This window comes from Filicampus tigris, chromosome 16, assembly GCF_054856515.1.
Source record: "Filicampus tigris isolate MCC_2025a chromosome 16, RoL_Ftig_1.0, whole genome shotgun sequence".
In the NCBI taxonomy this organism is placed as follows: Eukaryota; Metazoa; Chordata; class Actinopteri; order Syngnathiformes; family Syngnathidae; genus Filicampus; species Filicampus tigris.
Genome location: NC_141232.1, coordinates 11,967,501 through 11,988,643, shown reverse-complemented (window position 1 = coordinate 11,988,643; position 21,143 = coordinate 11,967,501). Strand labels below are relative to the sequence as shown.

General features: G+C 39.7%; 1 protein-coding gene across 10 annotated transcripts in view; it reads left to right on the top strand.

The window, feature by feature from the left end:
• The window catches only part of rbfox1 (RNA binding fox-1 homolog 1), a 154,438-nt gene that overhangs the window by 114,580 nt on the left and 18,715 nt on the right, over positions 1 to 21,143 (top strand). For 9 of the 10 annotated variants that reach the window (XR_015090095.1, XR_015090096.1, XM_086055337.1 and 6 more), the window contains 6 exons: positions 4,685 to 4,975; positions 10,234 to 10,380; positions 10,556 to 10,609; positions 11,669 to 11,761; positions 17,248 to 17,308; positions 18,071 to 18,124. Coding sequence is in view for 8 of the 10 variants with exons in the window: in XM_086055337.1 (XP_085911463.1) it covers positions 4,685 to 4,975; positions 10,234 to 10,380; positions 10,556 to 10,609; positions 11,669 to 11,761; positions 17,248 to 17,308; positions 18,071 to 18,124 (700 nt within the window). In the remaining 2 variants the exon portion in view is untranslated. The remainder of the gene's footprint in view (positions 1 to 4,684; positions 4,976 to 10,233; positions 10,381 to 10,555; positions 10,610 to 11,668; positions 11,762 to 17,247; positions 17,309 to 18,070; positions 18,125 to 21,143) is intronic. The other variant, XM_086055333.1, reaches the window with a different exon arrangement.

The window sequence follows — 21,143 nt, the reverse complement described above, 5'->3', positions numbered from 1 at the left end:
CTTCAAAATGCGCCATAAGTACTTTACTACTTACCCAACTGCGTGTGCTTACTTCCATTACGAGCCCCGGGGTTGGTTTTGTCGTATTGTATAATTATTTGGGTCCAACAGACGGCCAGAAGTCGCATTCAACAAGTTATTTATTTTCCACACTTCCCTTCGTTCACGGCCTTCAAAATAAAAGCATACCAGCAAACCACTATGCACAGCAGGTTTGCTATGGCGTATTTCTGGAAGTAGAAAACAACCAGAAGAAATGCATGAACTCCACCTTGATATGGCAACATCATACTTGAGTGCTGCGCGCAGCTAAATATACTCCCGGACACAAGTTGTTTTGAAACCGTTAAGTTCCAAGTCGGTGGGCGTCGCGTCAAAAAGACAACGACAACAATGGATATCGTACCTGCTACAACCATAAAGGAACCGAGATGACAAGACTATGCATTTAATTTTATGGTTGAATTTACTCAATTTTATTTTGCTAAGTATAAAATAAAATAAAATCATCTGTATCCAGATATTATTTTTAAGAAGACGTATAGTCTACTTAAAAAATATAGATCTGGATTCAAATGATTTCATTTTGTGCAAACACGTGACAAAAATGTTTTTCAGCGTAGTTCCATAAAAATGGTTATACCTACAAAATACCTCAGTTTTCGAGTTGCTCGTATCAGTCATGCACCTTATATTTGTTCTGTGGTGTTTGTTGCATGTTTAAGGGTTACCATAGTGACCATATTAAAGTGCTGTTGTTGCCCTTATTATGATGTTGGCGCTGCTAGTAAAGGTACATAAATACACAGTGGATTCACGTTTGTTGTTTTGTAGCAATTTATTCATTAAGACAAAAGTAATGGCAGACTCCAAAACAGGCAGTAACTAAAGGTCGCTGCGTGAATGCCCTGTCAAAGCATCTCCAGTGAGGAAAGAATGGAGTCATGTCCGTGGGTTCCACACCACAGGCAATTGCCATTAAAAAGGGTTATATTTAAAGCTTGATGTCTACATTCAAATCACATCCTTGTTTTATTTCCAACGCGTTGCAGTGGTGTATAGTATAAAGGCAAAATAATACAAAATAGTGATGCACCTAAATGAAAATTCTCGGCCTAAATTGAAAACCGAAAGTGGGGCAACCAATGCCAAAAACCGAAACGCTGATAAAAAATAGAATACCTTTGCTCTCATCTGGATTATTTTCAGCACTTTGCCAAATTTGTCAAAGTGTGTGCTCTCTTTTTCCTTCCGAGCGATGCACACGCTTTCACAGCCCCCCGGAGAGGCAGTCCTCGGTGGCCAGGCAGCCTCACGTTCACCCTGGATGAATGGCTGGCTGCCACGGTGGGGGAATTTTGGACTCGTTTTCCCGCCGCCCACCTCCACTCATTTCAGTCCAGCCGTAGGCGCATGCGTGGCTATCCAAGGTGCGCCATGATGCATTCCCGGCAGCACGACGCAACGCTACCACCACCCGGATAAATCCAATCTTATTCTGAGCTCCAAGGCAGTGTGCCCTGCAATGTCCAAGTCATCATGACCAGAGATCATGGCTTTGCACTGGTCATCCCGCTTGTTTAAAGGTTTTTGCTTGCGGCTTCACAACATCCTGTTGCAGCTGTGTTATTTCAGTGTCAAAAGTCTTCGGCCAATTTTGTGACCAGGTTTTCAGTGTATGCCCAATTATAACACGCTGCCATTTTATTATTTTTTTTTTTTAGGTAATTCTGGATCTACCTATAAGTTTTTTAAATGCAGTAACCAATCAAGTGAGCGCTCCTGTGCTATGAGTGAAGAACTGTGATTGTGTTGCACTTAATTGCTTCCTGATTGCAGTGACCACTCTGTAATCATACTGGCAGAATTTATGATCATGGTCACTCAAATGTTCTTATCTTAAAAAAAAAAAGTCTTTATCAAAGTATGTCACAGCTAAATCAATTATGATTTTAAGAAGAACAGTACAGTCAAAATAGAAATTATATAAATCTGGGACAGCAAACGAAAGCATAAATGTTTTACCGTTGCTTCAAGAGGTATCATTGTCTTTTTCTTGCATTATAGTCATGCATGTGTGCGCTTATGTGTGTGCACGTGTGTTCATGTGCGTGTACAGATGTGTGGGTTGGTGGGTGGGTTTTGTGTGCAGTGCTCTGCCACGTTAAGCATATTTCAGCGCTCTAAATGTGGTTCTCATTACACAGCAGAGCATTTAGCCAAGACCCACCATCTGCATCACTCTTTTTCTCTCTCCCTCTCTCACTGCAATATACCGTATAAATGTCCCGCGAGTGTACGCACATAGCCATACTGTGATGCATGGTCTTTTTCTTTCCTTAAAAATTCTGCAATTTGCATCTTTACTGAGCAAGCAGGAGAGCGATGTGTTTATTACTTCGGTGCTATCCTGCATTACATATCAGGTTCTCTGACCATCATTACACTTTGCCATCACCAGTTACATTTCGGTGTGGGTATCACACATAAAATTCTCAAAATATTCCTACTCTCGTGGTATTTGATGGATTCACACTGTCCGGCATGAGAACAATACAAGCAAAGGCAAGAAAGCCCACTGTGAATTTTGCAGATTACTGTATTAACTTGTTGTACTGTTATAAAATTAAGCATTTCGTTCAAAATCATCATAAGCAACAGATAACAGATTGCGTTGCACAATTTTACCCATCTTTGTCATTATGTAGAAAGGCTTGTCCATATTTTTATTTTTCATTTTTTAATTGCAGGGAAACTAGTCCTTGGGTGCCGCCTCACATTTTATATTCCTGTTAAGATATTTCTTCACAAAGCACATTGAGACTCGATAATAACGAGGCCTATAATGGTAAAGAACTGAACAATAACAGCTTTTCTGCATTTATTTGAAAAAGAACGTTTTGCTCCCCTTATATATGAGAGTAGGGTATTATGACGTCGTGGTCCAGTGGCGGCTCGGCGCTGACATAGAGCGGAAAAGATGGCTAATGCCACGTTTCCACCAAGAGGGAAAGATAGTTTGATTCACCACAACAGTCAGCCCTGATCTGGCTTATGTTTCTTGTCGGGAGTGTGGGCAGAATGATGATGATGTGGTAGCTTCATCATTAATGTGAAGTGAAGAAAGAAATGTAACGGGACATTAAGCCGGTTACACACGTACTGATTTTTACCAGCTCATCAGATTTTTTGGAATGTGAGATACCCCACAAATGTTGAGGGTAAAATAGCGTGTGCTCTTGCAGATCCTATAGTGTGTGGGTGTGTTTGCGTGTGTGTAGCCAAGATTACCAACGCAGCACACAACTTCTTCTTCTTTTCCTTTCGACTCGTCCCTTTAGGGGTCACCACAGTGTGTCATCCTTTTCCATAGAAGTCTATCTTCTCCATCCTGATCTCTAACACCAACTGCCCTCATGTCTTCGGTCTTCGTCTTGCTCTCTGTCCGTACAGCTCCACCATCATCACCCTTCTACCGATATACTCACTATTTCTCCTCTGCATGTGTCCAAATCGACTAAGTCAGCTCTTTCAGACTTTTTCCCCACAACGTCTAACCTTGGCTGTGGGTCTGATGAGCTCATTTCTAATCGTATCCATCCTGGTTAGTCCTAAAGGAATCTTCAATATTTTCATTTCCGCCACCTCCAGCTCTGCTTCCTGTCGTTTCTTCAGTGCCACTGTCTCTAATCCATACATCATGGCCGGCCTCACCACCGTCTTATAAATTTTCCCTTCAGCCTAGCATGGATTCTTCTATCACATAAGACCCTTGACACTTTCTTCCAACTGTTCCAACCTGCTTGGATCCATTTCTTCACCTCCGTACCACAGTCACCATTGCTCTGACAATATCTTCTACCAACGCAACGCAGCGCACAACACACATGACAGTTTGTCCACCAATAACCGTTAAGTCTCCGCCCTCAAACTAGAAGTCTGGTGCAGTTGAAAGACTGACCTACGAGAGGCAGCCTATATCCACAGGGCATCCAAAATGCCGGAAAATACAAAAAAAGGAAGAAAATGGGGGGCCTATCGTTATAAAAAACTTGGCGTCATAGAGAAAAGATCATCAGTTTGGGATTCTGCATCCAAAAATGCGTTAAAAACAGCTCTCGGACCTAACTAAACAAAAATCGTACTCCCCAGTTTTATTTGTCTCACAATGTAGTTTGTGTTGTGGGATTTGTGAGATAATTCCACTTCTTGGTAAAAATGTGTACATGCCGTGCAAAATATGTGCAGGTTCGGGACAAAATTATTTGCCTTACAAGCTTTTTATGTATTTAAAAAAAAAAAAATGTTGTAGCCTATCGGTCCATTGTGTAAGATTGATTAATAGCCTCCCGATGGGACTGGGGCAAATGAGCGTACTGCTTTACTTCAACCAAGAGAGAGGCTTTGTCAAATCAGTCTCAACCAATTTGTTTTCTAAAGAACATTACATCAGATAAGGGAAGTTGAGTGACATCCATTCTCCTCCGGTCATCTTTTTTTCTGGCATTGAATAAGGAAGTCTGAACAGTTTGAGATTGATTCTCTATCCCACTACAAAAAAGAATTCAATAATCTTCCCTTATTGGTTGATCAAAGACATTGTCAAATGCCCCTCGCAAGTCTCACATTATACCTGTAAAGTGTATTTTTGATATTGACAAAGTGCATCTCTTTCTGTACACAGGGTAACCAGGACACACCGACACCCCCAGACCCATCCATGGCCCAGACTTACCCATCAGCCCAGTTTGCCCCCCCTCCCCAGAATGGCATTACCACAGAGTTCACAGCTTCGCACGCTCACCCGCATCCACACTCCCATCCACATTCACACCAGCACCCGGCGCCTCAAGACTACTCCGGGGTTCAGGCCTCTGTCAGCGACCATCCACTCAACATGTACCAGTCTACACAGAGCCACAGTGACCAGAATGGATCAGACATCGGCAGTCAGACAGTCACCGGCACAGCCACAGTAAGACATGATGGGATGAATGTTTGGTTAAGTTTGACACAGCTGGGATCCAAAGGCTTGATTTTGTTTGTTGTCTGTTAGTGGTCATTTCAAAACATCTGGCCGGGAGACAGGTCCATATAAATGCACGATTGTTTGTTGTTTTTGATTGTTGTTGCAAAGCAGGGGTACAAACATCTTTAAGAGCTACTTCTTAGCTACTAATGAATGCAATGGTTCTACTAGTTTGATACACACTTCTGAAATAACACATTTGCTCAAATTACCTTTGTTGTGTTATTATCAATGAGTAATTACACCGATCATGACAATGTTTTCTCACAGTAATTCGTGAAACTGAAAAATATCAATACAAAACACTTTATTTCTTTAAATCTTTGCCAATGTTCCCTTTTTCAAACGACCACTTCAACGACATTCCTAGGAAATCACAGTGTCTCATCATTGGTGAGCTATTTTTAGAACAGCCCGACAAGCTACTAATGTGGGCCTTGGGGGCTACCTGGTGCCCATAGGCACCACATTGGTGACCCCCGCTGAAAGGAAAAGTAATCCGTTCTATTTGTCCTTCTTTTTCTTATATGCCTAATTAAGATAAGCTCATCTCTACAGGGGCTTCCATGCAATTCAAGTTTACAGAGGTTTGTTGCTTTGATCACAAATATTGTAAACTCTTGTCGCTGCCCTTTAACAACTCTGCATGTCGCAATTTCCTTTGTTCTAGAAGAAAGAAAGGATTTACATATAAAAAGAAACTACTATGGGTCAATGCAGAAAAGGACCAAGGAGACAGATTCAATTGTTGGCCCATTTATTGAGGTAGATAGAGTGGGAAATCCATAAATATGGAGCTGCTGATGGGCTTCAAATATGGCAGAGGAAGAGAGAAGCTTTTAAATTTGGCATCAGGCCGTTGAGCGCACTAACAATTCCTCCACCAAATATGTGAACAAAAGCAGGTGAAATGCAAGAGGCTGTATAAATAACAGATTTAATATGACAAGACCAGGTGAAGTAACGGGCATGTTGAGCAAAAAGGCATGATCAGGAGAAACGGAAAAATACCGGATGACTCAAAAACTAATAAAATAGAAAACTCCATTGTCATTGAAGGAATTGTTCTGAGACTCTAATAGTTATGTAAAAAAAAAACCACAACAGTTACAGTTCGATGTATTTAGATATTTCAATAAGATGCTTTATTTGAAATGAAGCGCTGCAGTATTTGTTGTGATGTATATGATGTGTAAGATTCCTTAATCGCAAACTAAAATAATTTCAAAAAGAGTACAGTCGACTGTATGAAGTTAAAAAACCACAATTGCCAGCAAAGAGAAGCATCTGGAGGCCTCATCGGTTTTCCCTTCCAGTCTGGCTGTCTGCTCTGCTCCTTCCCCCACATCAGCTCTCTGCTTTATTTTTCTTTTCCTTCCCTCATATTTGCAGCCACGTCCACCTCTCTCTCTTTCTCTCTCTCTCTCTCTCTCTCTCTCTCTCTCTTTCTCCCTCTCATTTTTCCTGGGTGTAGCTTTCACTCACCACACTTGAACTGTTTCTTCCTGCAATGAGCAAGACTCCCAAAATAACATGAAAGCAGCAATGAGAGCCGAAAACAGCTACTTGGTGATATTAATACACAAATTCCACGTCTACTGTAACTGGGCCAGAGTTATGTATTTTGTTTTAGGATGCAGAGCAGGGCTACACACTGGTAAAGTAGCCAACATCAGAGGACAAAGCCATCAAAAATAAATGCAGTGACTAAACAAAAACGACACCAGATGGCTTGATATTGAAATAGACATTAAAGTTAATGCATGATTAAAATTGATCGACATGAGCATTCCATTATATGCCAGCCAAACCTCAAAAAATATTTCTCATATCAATACCGCACGTCAGACTACACAATACAAAAAAAAAAAAAACACAGACCGTTGAAGCTTGTCAAACTAATACCACTCAATGTGATTAAAGCAGGAAGTTCCTTATTTTTACGGATAACCATCATTGCAACTTCAAGTCTGGTTTATTGTACGAAAAGTATTTGTTTTGTGTGTGTGTGCGTGTGTGCCTGTGTGGGTGTGGGTGTGTGTGTGTGTGTGTGTGTGTGTGTGTGTGTGTGTGTGGGTGTGTGTGTTTGCTGTACTGCGCTATTGCTGTTAAAATCTCTGCAGATCAACATCTATTCGGAAACTCATTTTAGTCACAAGTTTCCATGTGTCCAACAATGTCTAATTCATTCTGCTGACGATAGCTGGATCTGTAAACAATATCGAGTCACAATATAGAGTAACAATACCCCAATGTGTTAGGGATTTAATGGAACCAGATAGATAGATAGATAGATAGATAGATAGATAGATAGATAGATGGTTTTTTTTTTTACTTTTTCAAATTGAGCATGTATATGCGCACGCACACATGACCTCATCTGGTCTTTTTACAGAGTGACATCAAGCCCCTCCTACTTAAAGTGTTCCTTGTACGAGAGGAAAGTGCATACAGGAAAGAACACTATATTTTTTCCATTAGCGTGTCTCAAAGTGTAAAATTATACATTGACTGTATTTTATCTGTGAAGTCTGTCTGAAATGCACGCAGTATAACAAAAGAGAGGCAGAAAGTTTGTGTGGGCCACAGAAGTTACACAAACTGTATTTCTTCACATAAGCTGTGCATCTAAATGTATCACTTTATAGCCTACTATATCCGAAGTCAATTTTGAATGTTTTTCAGAATACAAAAATCTGAACCAAATAGGGAATATATTTATTAAATAATTTCATTTCAGGGGTGGAATTGAATGATCCGTATAACTAAGGATGTAGGCGATTTTAGCAGAGGTAAAAAGCAACATAGTTACTTTACTGATTACTTATTTTGAAAATCACTTTAGTTACTTTACTGCTTACTTGATTTTAAAAGTATAAATTAGTATATTATATTATATTAGTAACATAAAAATAATTACTGGTTTTGCCAATACTTGATTTTAAGTGCATTTTTAACAGCAATGTTTATGGATAAAGTTCTTATAAAAAATAAAAAAAACAATGAAGATAGCTTGACTTAACATATTTGTTTTTATATATACATAAAAAAAAGTATTTCTGGATTTCTCCAAACATACTGAAATGTGCTTGTTTTTGTTAAAAAAAAACTCTTTCTAGGCTTCATTGTCTTTTTTTACTTTTTTTTACTTGAACACATTAGACTTTTAATACTGTAATGGTAAAACATAACATTTGGTTCATAAAAGAGTGGTTTACCTCTTTTATTTTATTACTTGTTATCCATTAGTTGTTTTCCAGGTGCAAACTATGCATCTACCAGATGGTTGCTGAATTTGCTGTGGTGATCAATGACTTGCGCCTCATGTTGCTCACTTCTGCGTTCTAGAGGCAATTACCTGCTATTTTCATCCCAATAGATAGACGTACTGCAGTTGCACATTTGGTACTTTTTGGTACTTAATACTGCAGCCTCCTGACAGTTGTTTTCTATTATCTTCCCTGAAGAAAAGTCTTATACAGTTGTATATTTTGCCAACGTTGTTTTGCCACAAAGTAACATATTAAACCTTTGAATAATACCGTACCTTTAATTACACTACTATATTAAATATAGTACGTAATGCGTTACATTACTAGTTACTCAAAATGGCAGCCATTATTTGACTGTTTCTACTTGTAGTTACTAAATAACAAATTATCGGCATGTTCAAGGCAAGATATATATTTTTTTGGGGTCAAAATATTGTTCGGGCTAAAATGTTACAAAGGTGACAATATTGCCTTCCCACGCTCACTGGCAACAATGTTTGCTATAGTCTCAGCTTGATTTCAGCAACATGCCATGGTACATGCTGCCTCAAGCCTGTCCTCACTTCACATATCAGTTTCTGGTGCCAAACAGGACGGGCTGCTCTGTGTTTGTTTGTTTTACGTCTTTGCTGCGAGTGTAGGCGGATGTTGCCGCCACCACTGAGCTTCACACAGATGGCAGTTGTGGCTGTGTACGTGCGCACTCCTTCTCGTGTTCCGATGTATACTTAGGCGTTGCGTGGAAGACTCACAGTCTGCTTACCTTATGCTGCTCATTTGCATCCCCCCCCCATAGCCCCCACCCGCCCCTCACCGACACACAGGCTGTATTTTTAGATGGCTTGTAGCCTTGGACTGTGGAGAAAGAAAGAAAGACATACATGGGAAAGCTGGGACGAAAGGAAGCATCGTATGGGGGCATGCAGCAATACCTTTTAAATGTACTTTTTTTTTTAACAAGCGATTTTAGGTTTCATAACATGCGCCGGGATGGTTAAATGCTTTTTAATTTTGTTTTCATTTCTTTCAAAATGTATACTGAACACTACTTTTACTATGTATTTTGTAATGTGAAGAAAAGAAATTGTGAGATGGCGTTTTAGTTAAACCACCCAATATTTCTTCCGAGCTATTTGAGCCAGCCATTTGCAGTATTTTAAATAAGCACTCAGGAGACTGCAGAGTATGGATGTTATGAAGCGGCAGTTAAAACTACACACAAACATGTGCGCGCGCACACACTCATTCGAATCTGTTCTGGCTTTCATTGATCTCACGAACATTAAGCAACGGGACAAAGATGCTGCAGTTGATGCTCGTTTGTTGTGTGTGTGCAGCCATCTATCATCTCAGTGCCGTCTGATCAATAACCCTCATGGATCAACACACGTGTATCTGATTCTGCTCTGTTCTGTTATTCATATGAGATATGACCAGATGTTGTAAAGCAACTTTCATTATTGTTGAACTTTTAACTCATTCACTGCCATTGACGTATTTATTTGTCTTTTCACACTCCAGGCATTCAATCCCAGGAATTTATTTATAATATTTTTCAAATTTTCAAACGTTGGGGTAAAAGAGGGTCTGAAAATGCCCACTTACATGACAGTATTGTTTTTAGGAATGCACAAAAAACATGGCGTTTTTGTCTGGGAGGAAGAGGACTTCCCTGGCTGCTGTAGTTTTATTATAATTATACAACAAGAGCACATGGGCAAAATAACACACACTGTTCAGTCGAATGAATTTGCGTCCCTCGGTGTGTGGCCATTCTAACAAAGTTGCACTTAAGAAAGTTAAGTAATGGGATAATGAAAGACAGAATGGAGAGCATGGCAATATACATGGACACAGTGGATTTTTTTTTTTTTTTCCCTTAATTCAAAATGTTCTCATCTCTGCAGTTTGGTAATTGATCATGTTCTCCAGCAGACAGACGATCCAGCGCAGACAGATAGTCATCCACCAACGCAGACCGTACCTGAGAGCACAGACAGCAAGGCCCAACCCAAAAGACTTCACGTCTCCAACATCCCCTTCAGGTTCAGAGACCCAGACCTCAGGCAAATGTTTGGCGTGAGTACAAAACATCAGAGTGAAATTCAAGATCAGTTTTATTTATTTAATAAAAACAAATGTGGAAAAATAATACTCTCTATATATAAATTAATGTTTTGTTTTTTTTATAGTTGTATAAAGAATGTTGCTACTTATTTCACAAGTAATCACTGTGTTTTCTTTTTAACAACAGCAATTTGGCAAAATCTTAGATGTGGAAATCATCTTCAACGAGCGTGGTTCTAAGGTCTGTTATTTTGTTTAATTTGATTTTTTTTCAAAGCATGCCGCCTTTTTTTTTCATTTTAGCTGGAATAGGCACTGGCGGTGTTGTGGTAGATGCCTTTCATGCAATTGGCAGGGTTTAGATTCCCAGCCAGCGCCCTGTTGACTAGTGCTGGTCACAAGACCAAATTGGTAGGTTGGATCAGGAAGGGCAAAATCCATGTCGGGCAAATCATGCTATTGATGGCGACCCTGGATGGTATGAGTTGAAAGTATCAATCTTTGGCTGGTGTCGTTTAATTGCGTACATAATGTGGTTTCTCTAAAAGGAAATTGCACAAATCCGATTGACAGATTCATGAAACCAGCCAGAGCACAGGTGCTTATGATGTGCATGTGGGCAACATTTGGATAGTGGTACCCTTTCTTTTTGGATATTAGCTTCATTATAGATGCATTTGATAAGTCTATGGTAAATAAATAAATAGATAAATGAATAAAAGACAATATGCTAAAGCTCAAGTGTTTCCAATGTTTCAATGTCACACAATGAACTGCTTTAGTCTCCAGCAAAAAAGATTTAGTCAATGATAAACTAACACCACTAATGAGGAACCGCATTTTTGTATTGATGAAGATATTCTACATTCCGTATAGGTTGTAGGCGTTCAAAGATAATTAAATATTTCCCCTCTCAATTAAATTAACAAACTGAAGAGTCATGACAGATCAATAGGGCAACATTGAGATATTGTCCTTGTACTAATCTTGTCCGGTACTTGTTTTGCACAGTGCCGTAGCAGTTTATCACAGGTGTTTAATGATTTGATTTTCTATTTGTTCATGTAAAATTTTCTGTGGTTCCGCACAAAAAACACACCACATACTAAATCGATCAGTATTATAGTTATTGTGTGATATGTCAGGTAGTATTCTTTTCAAAGCTTTATATTATTGTTCATTTGTTGCTTGATTCTACTATTAAATGGGCCTTGTTCATGCTAAAACTATTCATCACTATGAGACAATGTACAAATGATGCTTTTGTTCTCGGCATTTTCAATTTTTTTTTTCCATGCAGGGTTTTGGATTCGTAACATTCGAGCATAGTATGGACGCCGACAGGGCCAGGGAGAAATTACACGGCACTGTGGTCGAAGGCCGTAAAATAGAGGTACTTGTGTTCAAACCTTTCTTTCCACCTCTTTTTTCCTCCTTGTCCTTTTTGTCCCCTATTGATGTAATGTGTAAGTGAGTGCTTGTATGAGCGTCCGACAGTTGACCACAACACCCTATCTTATCTTTCTTGTGAAATGGCATTCAAAAGTCATCCAAGGTTTTAGTTTTGTCTGTGCTTGCAGTTTTCTTAAAATCTAAAAACCGACATACAGTACAGGAAAGTAGCAGACTGTTTTTAGTTCTTGTGCATCATTTAAAAAACATTAGTCTCGCTTCACACTTAATAAACCTCCCGAAGATGAATGAACTGTATTTTGGAAACGTGACGGTGCTTTGGGTTTTTATCTGGCCAAAGTGCTACAAAGAAAAAACGTATAAATCACTCTTCTCTCGCCATCACATTTCCTGTTCAGGATCACATGGAAAACGGAGCCTTTCCCAGCTGACTTAGGCCACGTTTACAAAAGAGCATTTTTAATGAAAACGGATGGAAACTGCTATGCTGGCCCATCATTTACACAACTGCTTTTTACGAATAAAAGCATTATCGGGTGTCAAAGTGATAGTCTTCTAAATTGACGGGGTTATAATTTATGTCTATATCCTAGAAGACATTTCTAAATTATGGGACGTGCACATGCGAGAGTACATCACAATCATTTTTTGAAGAAATAAAACACAGGACTGTTGCTACTGCTCGAGATAATGAGCTTGATAACGCGTCTCGAGTGAGTGTGCATTTACTGTGACCAGTGGAGACACATTACACCCATAACTTATATTCACATTCTGAATATATTAGAGATATGCTTTTGGCTGAAACCGGGAGGATATGCAGTTGCTACGCGCAGAACGGGCAGCTTATGGCCTTGTTTGCCAAGCATTTTTGCTACTGTGTAAATGGGGATCTTTTTGATAATGTTGTTGTCTGCATGCAGAACATTTGGAAAATGCAAATACATGTTTGTTTGAAAGTTCTCATGCAAATTTGGCCTTAGGGCCAGATGACAAGCTTGACACGTATGGCTTTATTTCCGTGCCCAGCGCAGGTTTTGTGCATAGCGTAGAGGCGGGTTGGACTGAGTGTTGGTGTTTTTGCAGTATTAGTATTTTGTGTTAATTTATTGCTTTCACTTGTTATATTATTGCTATTTTGTTGTTGTACGGAAAGTGCATTGTTACAGCTGTAGCTGTGAAATGCGCTATATAAATAAAGTTGTATTGTAAAAAAAAAAAAAAAAAAAAATGGAATGCTGATTGAAATCATATGCAGCGCAACTGAGGATTTTGTAATATAAGGAATCAAATTTCTATCAAATATAATACGCATATATTCTGGTAAAATTATTCCATTCACATCTAGAAAATGGGGAAAAACAGATGCCAATTTAAAATACACATTGAAGTGCGAGTTGGAAGATATGCCTCATTCCTATCAATAATAATAATAATTATAAAAACAACTTTTAAACAATGCCATAGATCAGGAATGGGCAACTTAAATGATGAAGGGGGCCTGCAATTTTTAATTAGCGTTGCTGGGGGGCCACATAGGACCACAAACTTCCTTACCAGATGCATACATCCGTCATTTTTCTTCCACTTATCCGAGGTTGGGTTTTGGGGGCAGAAGCTTAAGCAGGAAATCTCAGACTTGCCTCTCCCCAGCCAATTCATCCAAGTCTTCCGAGGGAATCCTAAAGCATTCCTCGGGTCAACTGGGTGACATAGTCTCCCCAGGGTGTCCTGGTCGTTCCCAGGGCCTCATCGCAGCGGCCTCCTCCCGGTAGGACGTGCCTGGAACACCGCACCAGGGAGGCAGGCTTCCAGGGGTCATCCTAACCAGAGGCCCAAGCCACCTCTGCGACGCAGAGGAGCAGCAGCTCGACTCTGATTTGTTCTCAGATGTCTCTATGGGGGAGGCCAGACTCCCTGTGGAGGAAACTCATTTCGGCCGCACGTATCCAGGATCTTGTTCTTTTGGTCACGACCCGCAGCTCATGACCATAAGTGAGGGTAGGAACGTAGGTTGACCAGTAAATTGAGAATCTCGCTTATCGGCTCGGCTTCTCCTTGACCACGACAGACCGATACACAGTATGCATCACTGCACCGAACCGCCTGTCATGCTCACCCTCTATCTCAAACTGGACCCCCACGACGCCTTATGTCCGAAAATCTTATGAACAGAATCAGTAACAAAGGGCAGCCTTGGCGGAGTCCACCTCTCAGTGGAAACGAATCCAACTTAGTACCGGCAATGCAGATCAAACTCTGACATCGGTTGTACAGGGACCACCCCCCACCACGGGCTCCAAGAGGGACACGGTTGAACGCCTTCACCAAGTCCACAAAACATATACTTGGGCAACTCATATGCACGCTCGACGATTCTGCTGAGGTTGTAGAGCTTCTCCACTGTTCCACGGCCAGTTCCAAAACCACAATGTTCCTCCTGAATCCGAGATTTGACTTCCCAAAGAACCCTCCTCTCCAGCATTCCAGAATAGACAATACCAGGGATTCTAACGAATGATCCCCCTGCAGTTGGAATACATCCTTCTTAAAAAGTGATGCCACCATCCCGGTCTACCAATCCAGAGACAATGGCCCCGATGTCAATGCGATGTTGCGATGTTCGTCCAAATCATACCCTTCCAAGATCTCACTAACTACGTTCACATGCCGTCAATAACCCTTTCAATACCAGAATATTAGCAATATTCTGCAAGGCCATGTAAACGCCTGCTTTTAAAAGGATCTTGTCTGTGAACCAAGCTCGCCTCATACCACCGGTCAACAGCAAATTATGCTGGCACTGCAAGTGCTCTCATTGCTACAGGGAAAAAGCTAACAGGTCAGCGCGAGGCTGCAGTTGGATGTGTGCTGGTGACTGGAGAGTGCCCAAAAGTCAGTGACACCTCATCAGTCATGCCTTCCGTCTCTGATATGTTGTTCTAAAATGTACCAGATTAGAAAAATAATAATACTTGTCTCCTCCTATAAAGTGTTTTACCTTTATATGTATTTCGTTTACAATTGTAACCTTTCCACGCAGGTTATATTTTTTAACTGAAATTGACTTTGCTACCTTTAGCAAACAACTGACTGAGATTAAGAACAGCCGAAGGAATCTATAGCAGAATGGCTCTTCAGATGATGACGTGTTGTTGTCTAGCTGTCTGCTTTACATCACACTTGTAGTTTTTATGCCTAAAGTCTGCACATGATGATGGTGCGAGCGTGCAACTCCGAGGTGAGGGATGGGATTGAGTGATTAACAAGCAAGTAAAGTAAAGTTGCAAGTAAACTTGATTGTGAAAATGTTTGTTACGTCTTGTGTGATGAAACCTCCGACCTCCAAACCAATAATGCCGTCTGCTGGGTTTACATAGTGTATGCTTGTTGGATTTTTTTTTTTATGTTAAATATACATCAAGGAAGTGCTTCCGGTGACTATACAGTACAGTACATAACTCAAACGTCAAATGTTTCCTTATGCTTTCCAATGACATTTTAACACTGGTTCAGCTTAACTGTCCTGAAGTTGTCCAAAGTTGTTCATAGTCAGATGTAGACACATCACAGCCTTGGTCCAAGTGTTTGATACACACCAGGGTTTGAGTATTGATGAAACGGACACGCTAGTTTTTGTTAATCAAGCCAAGGCTTTCCAAGTATGAATAGACTCTTAAAGGGCAAGTCAACCCAAACATATTTTTTTCAAGAATATGTTCTATGCAGGCCCACTAGTTGAAACAAGGCATTCTGATTAATATTGCGTTTGTGGAATCAGAGTTAATCCACCCGTTTTTAGCAATCTCGGGGGGCGGCCATTTTGTCACTTCTGTCGACTGAAAATGACATCGTAGTTGCTCAGGGCTCAGGTAACGACCAATGACAGCTCACCTGTTTTCTGAAGTTGAGCCATGATTGGTCGTTACCTGAGCCCTGATACACTGTGATGTCATTTTCAATCGACAGCAAGTGGCAAAATGGCCGCCCCTTGAGATGGCTAAAAAAACGGGTGGATTTTGCTGCTTAACTCATGTTCCGTGAACGCAATATTAATCAGAATACCTTGTTTCAACTAGTGGGCCTGCATAGGACATATTATTGAAAAAAAATATTTGGGTTGACTTCTACTTTAAATTATTACTACCAGCTACTGGTTTGAAGTAGCCGCGTATTTTTCCAATACTCCAACACACACGCAAATGAAGAAGAGACTGATGTCTTTCGATCCCAGCTGACCACAATAATGAAGGGAAACAGGAAAGACCAGCCTGAATTATGCTTGAAAAAAAAACAACAAAAAAAACAGTGGAGAGCTGAAAGAGAGAGTTTGTGCAGTGGAATGATTGCAAAGTTTTCTTAGCCACCTGAATACGATGATGCTTATTCCTTTCTCATCCCCTCCTTCCCCCACCATCCTTCCAATGGTAGCTTGTTTAGGGCCCCATCCAACAAAGTTACAACGGTAACAGTACACAAACAAGTGGGCGGGGCCAAAAGGTTTGGGAATGGTAAGTGTGGGCGAGCGAGCCATTCTGCCAGCATTTCCTCTCTCTCTTCCTCTCTTGAACGTTTGCAACACTAAATCTCACGTGACATTTCTTTTTGAATTGTGGTTGGGTTGATGCTGTATATTGACATATTTTCTTAAGTGACAACGTACATGTCCATTCACTAAGTGTTCTCCTGGAATTGCGTGTACAAGCGATACTGACTGCGACATGATCCATTTGCACATCTATCGGAGATTGTTGGAAAATAATTTGTGAATTTTGGTTTGAGAATAGTGCACCTGCATTTTAATTTTCCCTGTTAACTTTTATTTTAAATTTTGGAATGAGTTGAATGGTTGATTGATTGACTTGATTACAGTATCAATGTTCTTTGGGGTTATAATTATTTTTATTTTTAATGCAAGTAGAAGGGCTGTTGTCCAAGTGTGAATGCATTTTACTGCTTACGTCACAATGATGTCATTTTCCAAGACTGACTGGATGTTGCATAATGCTTCCGGCATATTTTCTTCCTCCTCGCCCTATTGACATTTCTTTTTTTTTTCCTTTGTTTTTTTCCCCTACCCTCTGCATGCATCTGTGTTCACAAAACAAAATGAACCAAATTGCCTATATGCATCTGTTTTTCCCCTTACTTTTGTCTTTATATTTATTGAAATGTCACTCTTAAGTGGAGCGCATGTTGAAAATAATAGAAAATATGCAAATGGGAAGGAAAGGTGATTTTTTTTTTTTCTCATTTTTTGGGATGCATTTTTTTCCGTGTTTCTGAATGCAACTGTGAAAATACACAAATGACATGAATGTTTGATATGATACAGTGTGCTGCTTCCATTTTGAAATGTTTCTTTGTTCACAACACAAGGGGAAAATGCATGCAGACTTTCACAAGCTGTTATTTACAGCTATGCAACTGTCATAACTCATGACGTTTTCTCTCTACCTGCTGTAGGTCAACAATGCGACCGCCCGAGTAATGACAAATAAGAAGACTGTCAACCCATATGCAAATGGTAAGGTTACCTAATTGCACACATACATAAATGTGCTAAAGCACCTACTGTCGGTGGGCAGCGTTGGAAATAATGCTACATCAACTTAAGCAAGTCATTTTAAATACAGTCTATATGGGGAAATAGTGGTAGAACGCTGCATATTTTAACAAACTAAATTCATTCCAATTCACATGAATGAAAAGAGAGAAAATGGCTACTTTTTTAATATATCCAGCCACCCTTCTGTCCATTTTCTTTTTCATTTTTCAGTTTCAGGGTGCATATAGCATTTTGATTTTGTTAATCAATCCATATGAGGTTTTCGCCACAGCAACGACATACTAGTGAAGCAAAGTAAAAGGATTTCGATAAATAAAGGTTACATAAGAATATAAAATAAAAAAACAATGCAATGTTCACACTGCAGCTCAATTCCATTTTTTTTTTGCCAATATGTGACACGTTTTTTGATTTTTTATTTTTTTTTTAACCTCCGCCCTCCCAACTGAACCTCCTGCCACCCCAGGTAAAACTGTCAAGAACCGCCAGTGACCGAGCTGAAGCATACCAGTATTTTGAAAAATGCCGACTTTACAGAGGTGTTAGAATGTCTTAGCATCTTAGATAATAGACATTCAAAAATCTTTAACTTATTAATACCATTCCAGAAATATTGCAAATAGTGAAGTGAAAGCCACTACTGAGCATTTAAACTGCCAACATTAAACCATTGGGTGATTTTTTTATTATCTGTGTGTCTCTTTGTTTTCTCGTTTTCAGGCTGGAAGTTGAATCCAGTGGTCAGTGCTGTCTACAGCCCAGAATTCTATGCAGGTAGGGGTAAATGCTTTCCTTGATTCGTCTCCTTCTCTTTTATTGTTACATTCTTTCTTCTCTTCAGACTTCTCCATAATCGTTTTTTTCCAGTATGTTTGACATCTATTTTTTTCTTCTCATCCTTCTCATTTGAACCTTTTCACCTCTTCCTCCTCTGCTTTCCTCCTAAGCAACATGCAACCAGGCAAATTCTTTTTATAGAATGAGAACTGTGCTGATTTGCGCAAATATAACAACAGACTGTCATCTCTGCTGAAGAACAAACACACACTTTGCTACTCCAGCCATCACTTGCACCCCATTTCTTTTGTCATTCAAGCATTCCCGACACCCCGCCCGCTCCTTCATTAATGATTGTCATTAAAGTGAAAAATACCTGGATTCTGAGATAAGAGAAGCAAAGAAAATAAGGTTACAGATCTCTGAGTAAAAATGAAGGACACGAGGAAAGGAAATCGGATTGCCCGTTGTTCCACAGGTCATTAAAATACAGTACTGTATATGAAATACATTTGAAATCAATATTTTCTATTTCCCTGTTGGAGTCATTATATAAATCACCCTGCACTCTTTAATCACAAAATGGCTGTGCATCGATTCCCTATGTCTCACATTTGAGAGCATCTAAAATAGCAATTAGAGTGTTATTGTTTGTGAATATGTCCACCAGAGCCCGGCATTCCGTCTGTGTGATGGACCGGTCCGTATGTCCGCCTACGGCGGATGCACATTTTGCTGACGGTTGATGAATGACGGGAACAATTTCAAAATGGACAGACTAACCGTAGTCGGAAGCCCCGCAAAAAAAGGCAAATGACGGACGACAGAAGGGTACCCACGCTGCGGACGGATAACGAATAACGGACGCTCAATTTTTTGTAAAATGCCCAGCTCTGATGTCCTCATGGAAAACAAATCCAGTCATTTTAAGTTATTAATCCAGTAAAATTAACTACCGGTAGATATGTCACTATGATGGCATAACACTGTGTGCAATGCTATTTGAAGGTGGTAATGGTAAAAAAATAAATATAATAAAATACTCTTTAAAAAATTTCCACTGTTATACTGTATTTTACATGTGAAAATTCATACATACATTCTTGAAGCTTTTTCAAATCTCTTGCTCGTCTGCATCCTTAGATTCTATAGTAAATACAGCTCAGAAATATGAAATTGAAATAGTAAGAAAGTGACAAACCTTTTAGAAACAAATTAGTAATTCGGAGCAACTATGTAGCTGTGTGGACTTTAGATGTGGATTTTAGATGCACACGGCAATAAATTACAATTACATAAATTAAATGCACTCAAACAGAGGAATCCCTCATTCTATGTATAGACCATTCCACAATTGGTGCCATTTGTATCTTCAGGAAATAAAATGTATAAATGCACTGTACAAGTACATGAAAATACATTTTTATGCAGTGTCATGCACTCACCATGCTTCTCAAAAGTTTGCCCGCGTAAATCACACAAAGAAAAGGGGAGTCTGCCTTGGATTACGATACATTGGGCCGTGGCTATGAATTTGCATATGCTTAACTACAAAGGTGAACACTGTTACCCCCTGCTCACTCTTCCTGCGGCTCTCTACCTGACCACTTGCCTGGTGCGCATTTTTCAAAGCCGCTGCCAAAATTTCCTCTTTCCTTCTCCCACTACATTCAACACCGATCAAAACGGCGCTGTAGTTGGACTTCTGATTTTTTTTTTTTTTTTTCATGAGTCCTCTGGGGTCGGTCAGCTGTCTGCTCAGCCATCACGAAGCGATAAGATCTGTCATTTGCATATACTAGATTATGACAGTCCGAATAAATTTTAGGCAAATCATTCATAAAAATGGAGAAGAGGAGCGGCCCCAATGAAGAACCCTGGGGTACACTCCTCTGATGATAAAATCAGACTAACTGCCCTGGTAAGAAGCACACTGCTGTCTAAAGGGAAAATATGAGTTAAACTAGAGTAAGGCCTCTCTAGATAGGCCAATAGCATCTAATATGTCAGAGAGGAGATCATGATTGACCATGTCTAATGCCTCAGTAAGGTAGAAAAATACCCAAAGACACTCTCATCAAAAGAAATAAAGCATTTGTAAATTGGAGTAACGTATATGAAAATGACTCACATATATTTTCATCCATATTTACAATGAACAGTCACTTTTTAGTCCTAAATTTGTGTATAAAATCAAAGACATAGCACAAAGTAAAATAATATGGGAATATCAATGTGATGATCATGATGGTTGCCAGGACATGAGATCTTTAAATCAAGGTGACAAAAGATGAATAGGTACAATTACCAGCCTTACTCGTTTTCTTCACTCTCTTTGAGAAACTCTTGTCCTTTGGCCCAAACCTTCCATTTTTCATTAGGTCAATGACTGCTTCACTGTTTTTATTACCATTTCATTAGATCTTCCTTTTGAAGAGACGCATAATTAGGCAAGGAAATCATTGCTCAATCTTCCTCTTCACCTTCTCTCATCTCGCTCTCAAATTACACTTGGTGTCAGTTTTCCCCATTTAGATGAAATACAATACAATTTTATTTATATAGCGCATTTCATAGCAGCTAGGGCTGTAACAAAGCACTTTACAATACAATAAATACAACAAAAACAATAAAAGGCTGTGGTACAAGTATTAATAAGTATAGACATAATAATATATAAAATATAGATAAATAAAGCCAATAAATTGACATAAAACACTATATACAATTGACACCGGAAAAGAGGCAAAAAATTCAGGTCTGGGCAAAAGCCAGAGAAAAGTGGACAGCGAGGGGGCTTGCCTAACAACCAATGGGAGGTCATTCCAGACGGAAGGACCAGCGATAGAAAAGGCTCGATCCCCTCTGAGGCTGCGGGAAGGTGCGTAGGAGTGGAGGAGTTCGGAGAGGTGATTTAAAGACAAATAGGAGAATCTTAAATTGAACCCTGAAATGCACTGGGAGCCAGTGAAGGGAGGCCCGAATTAGTGTTATGTGCTCGATCTTCCGAGCTCCA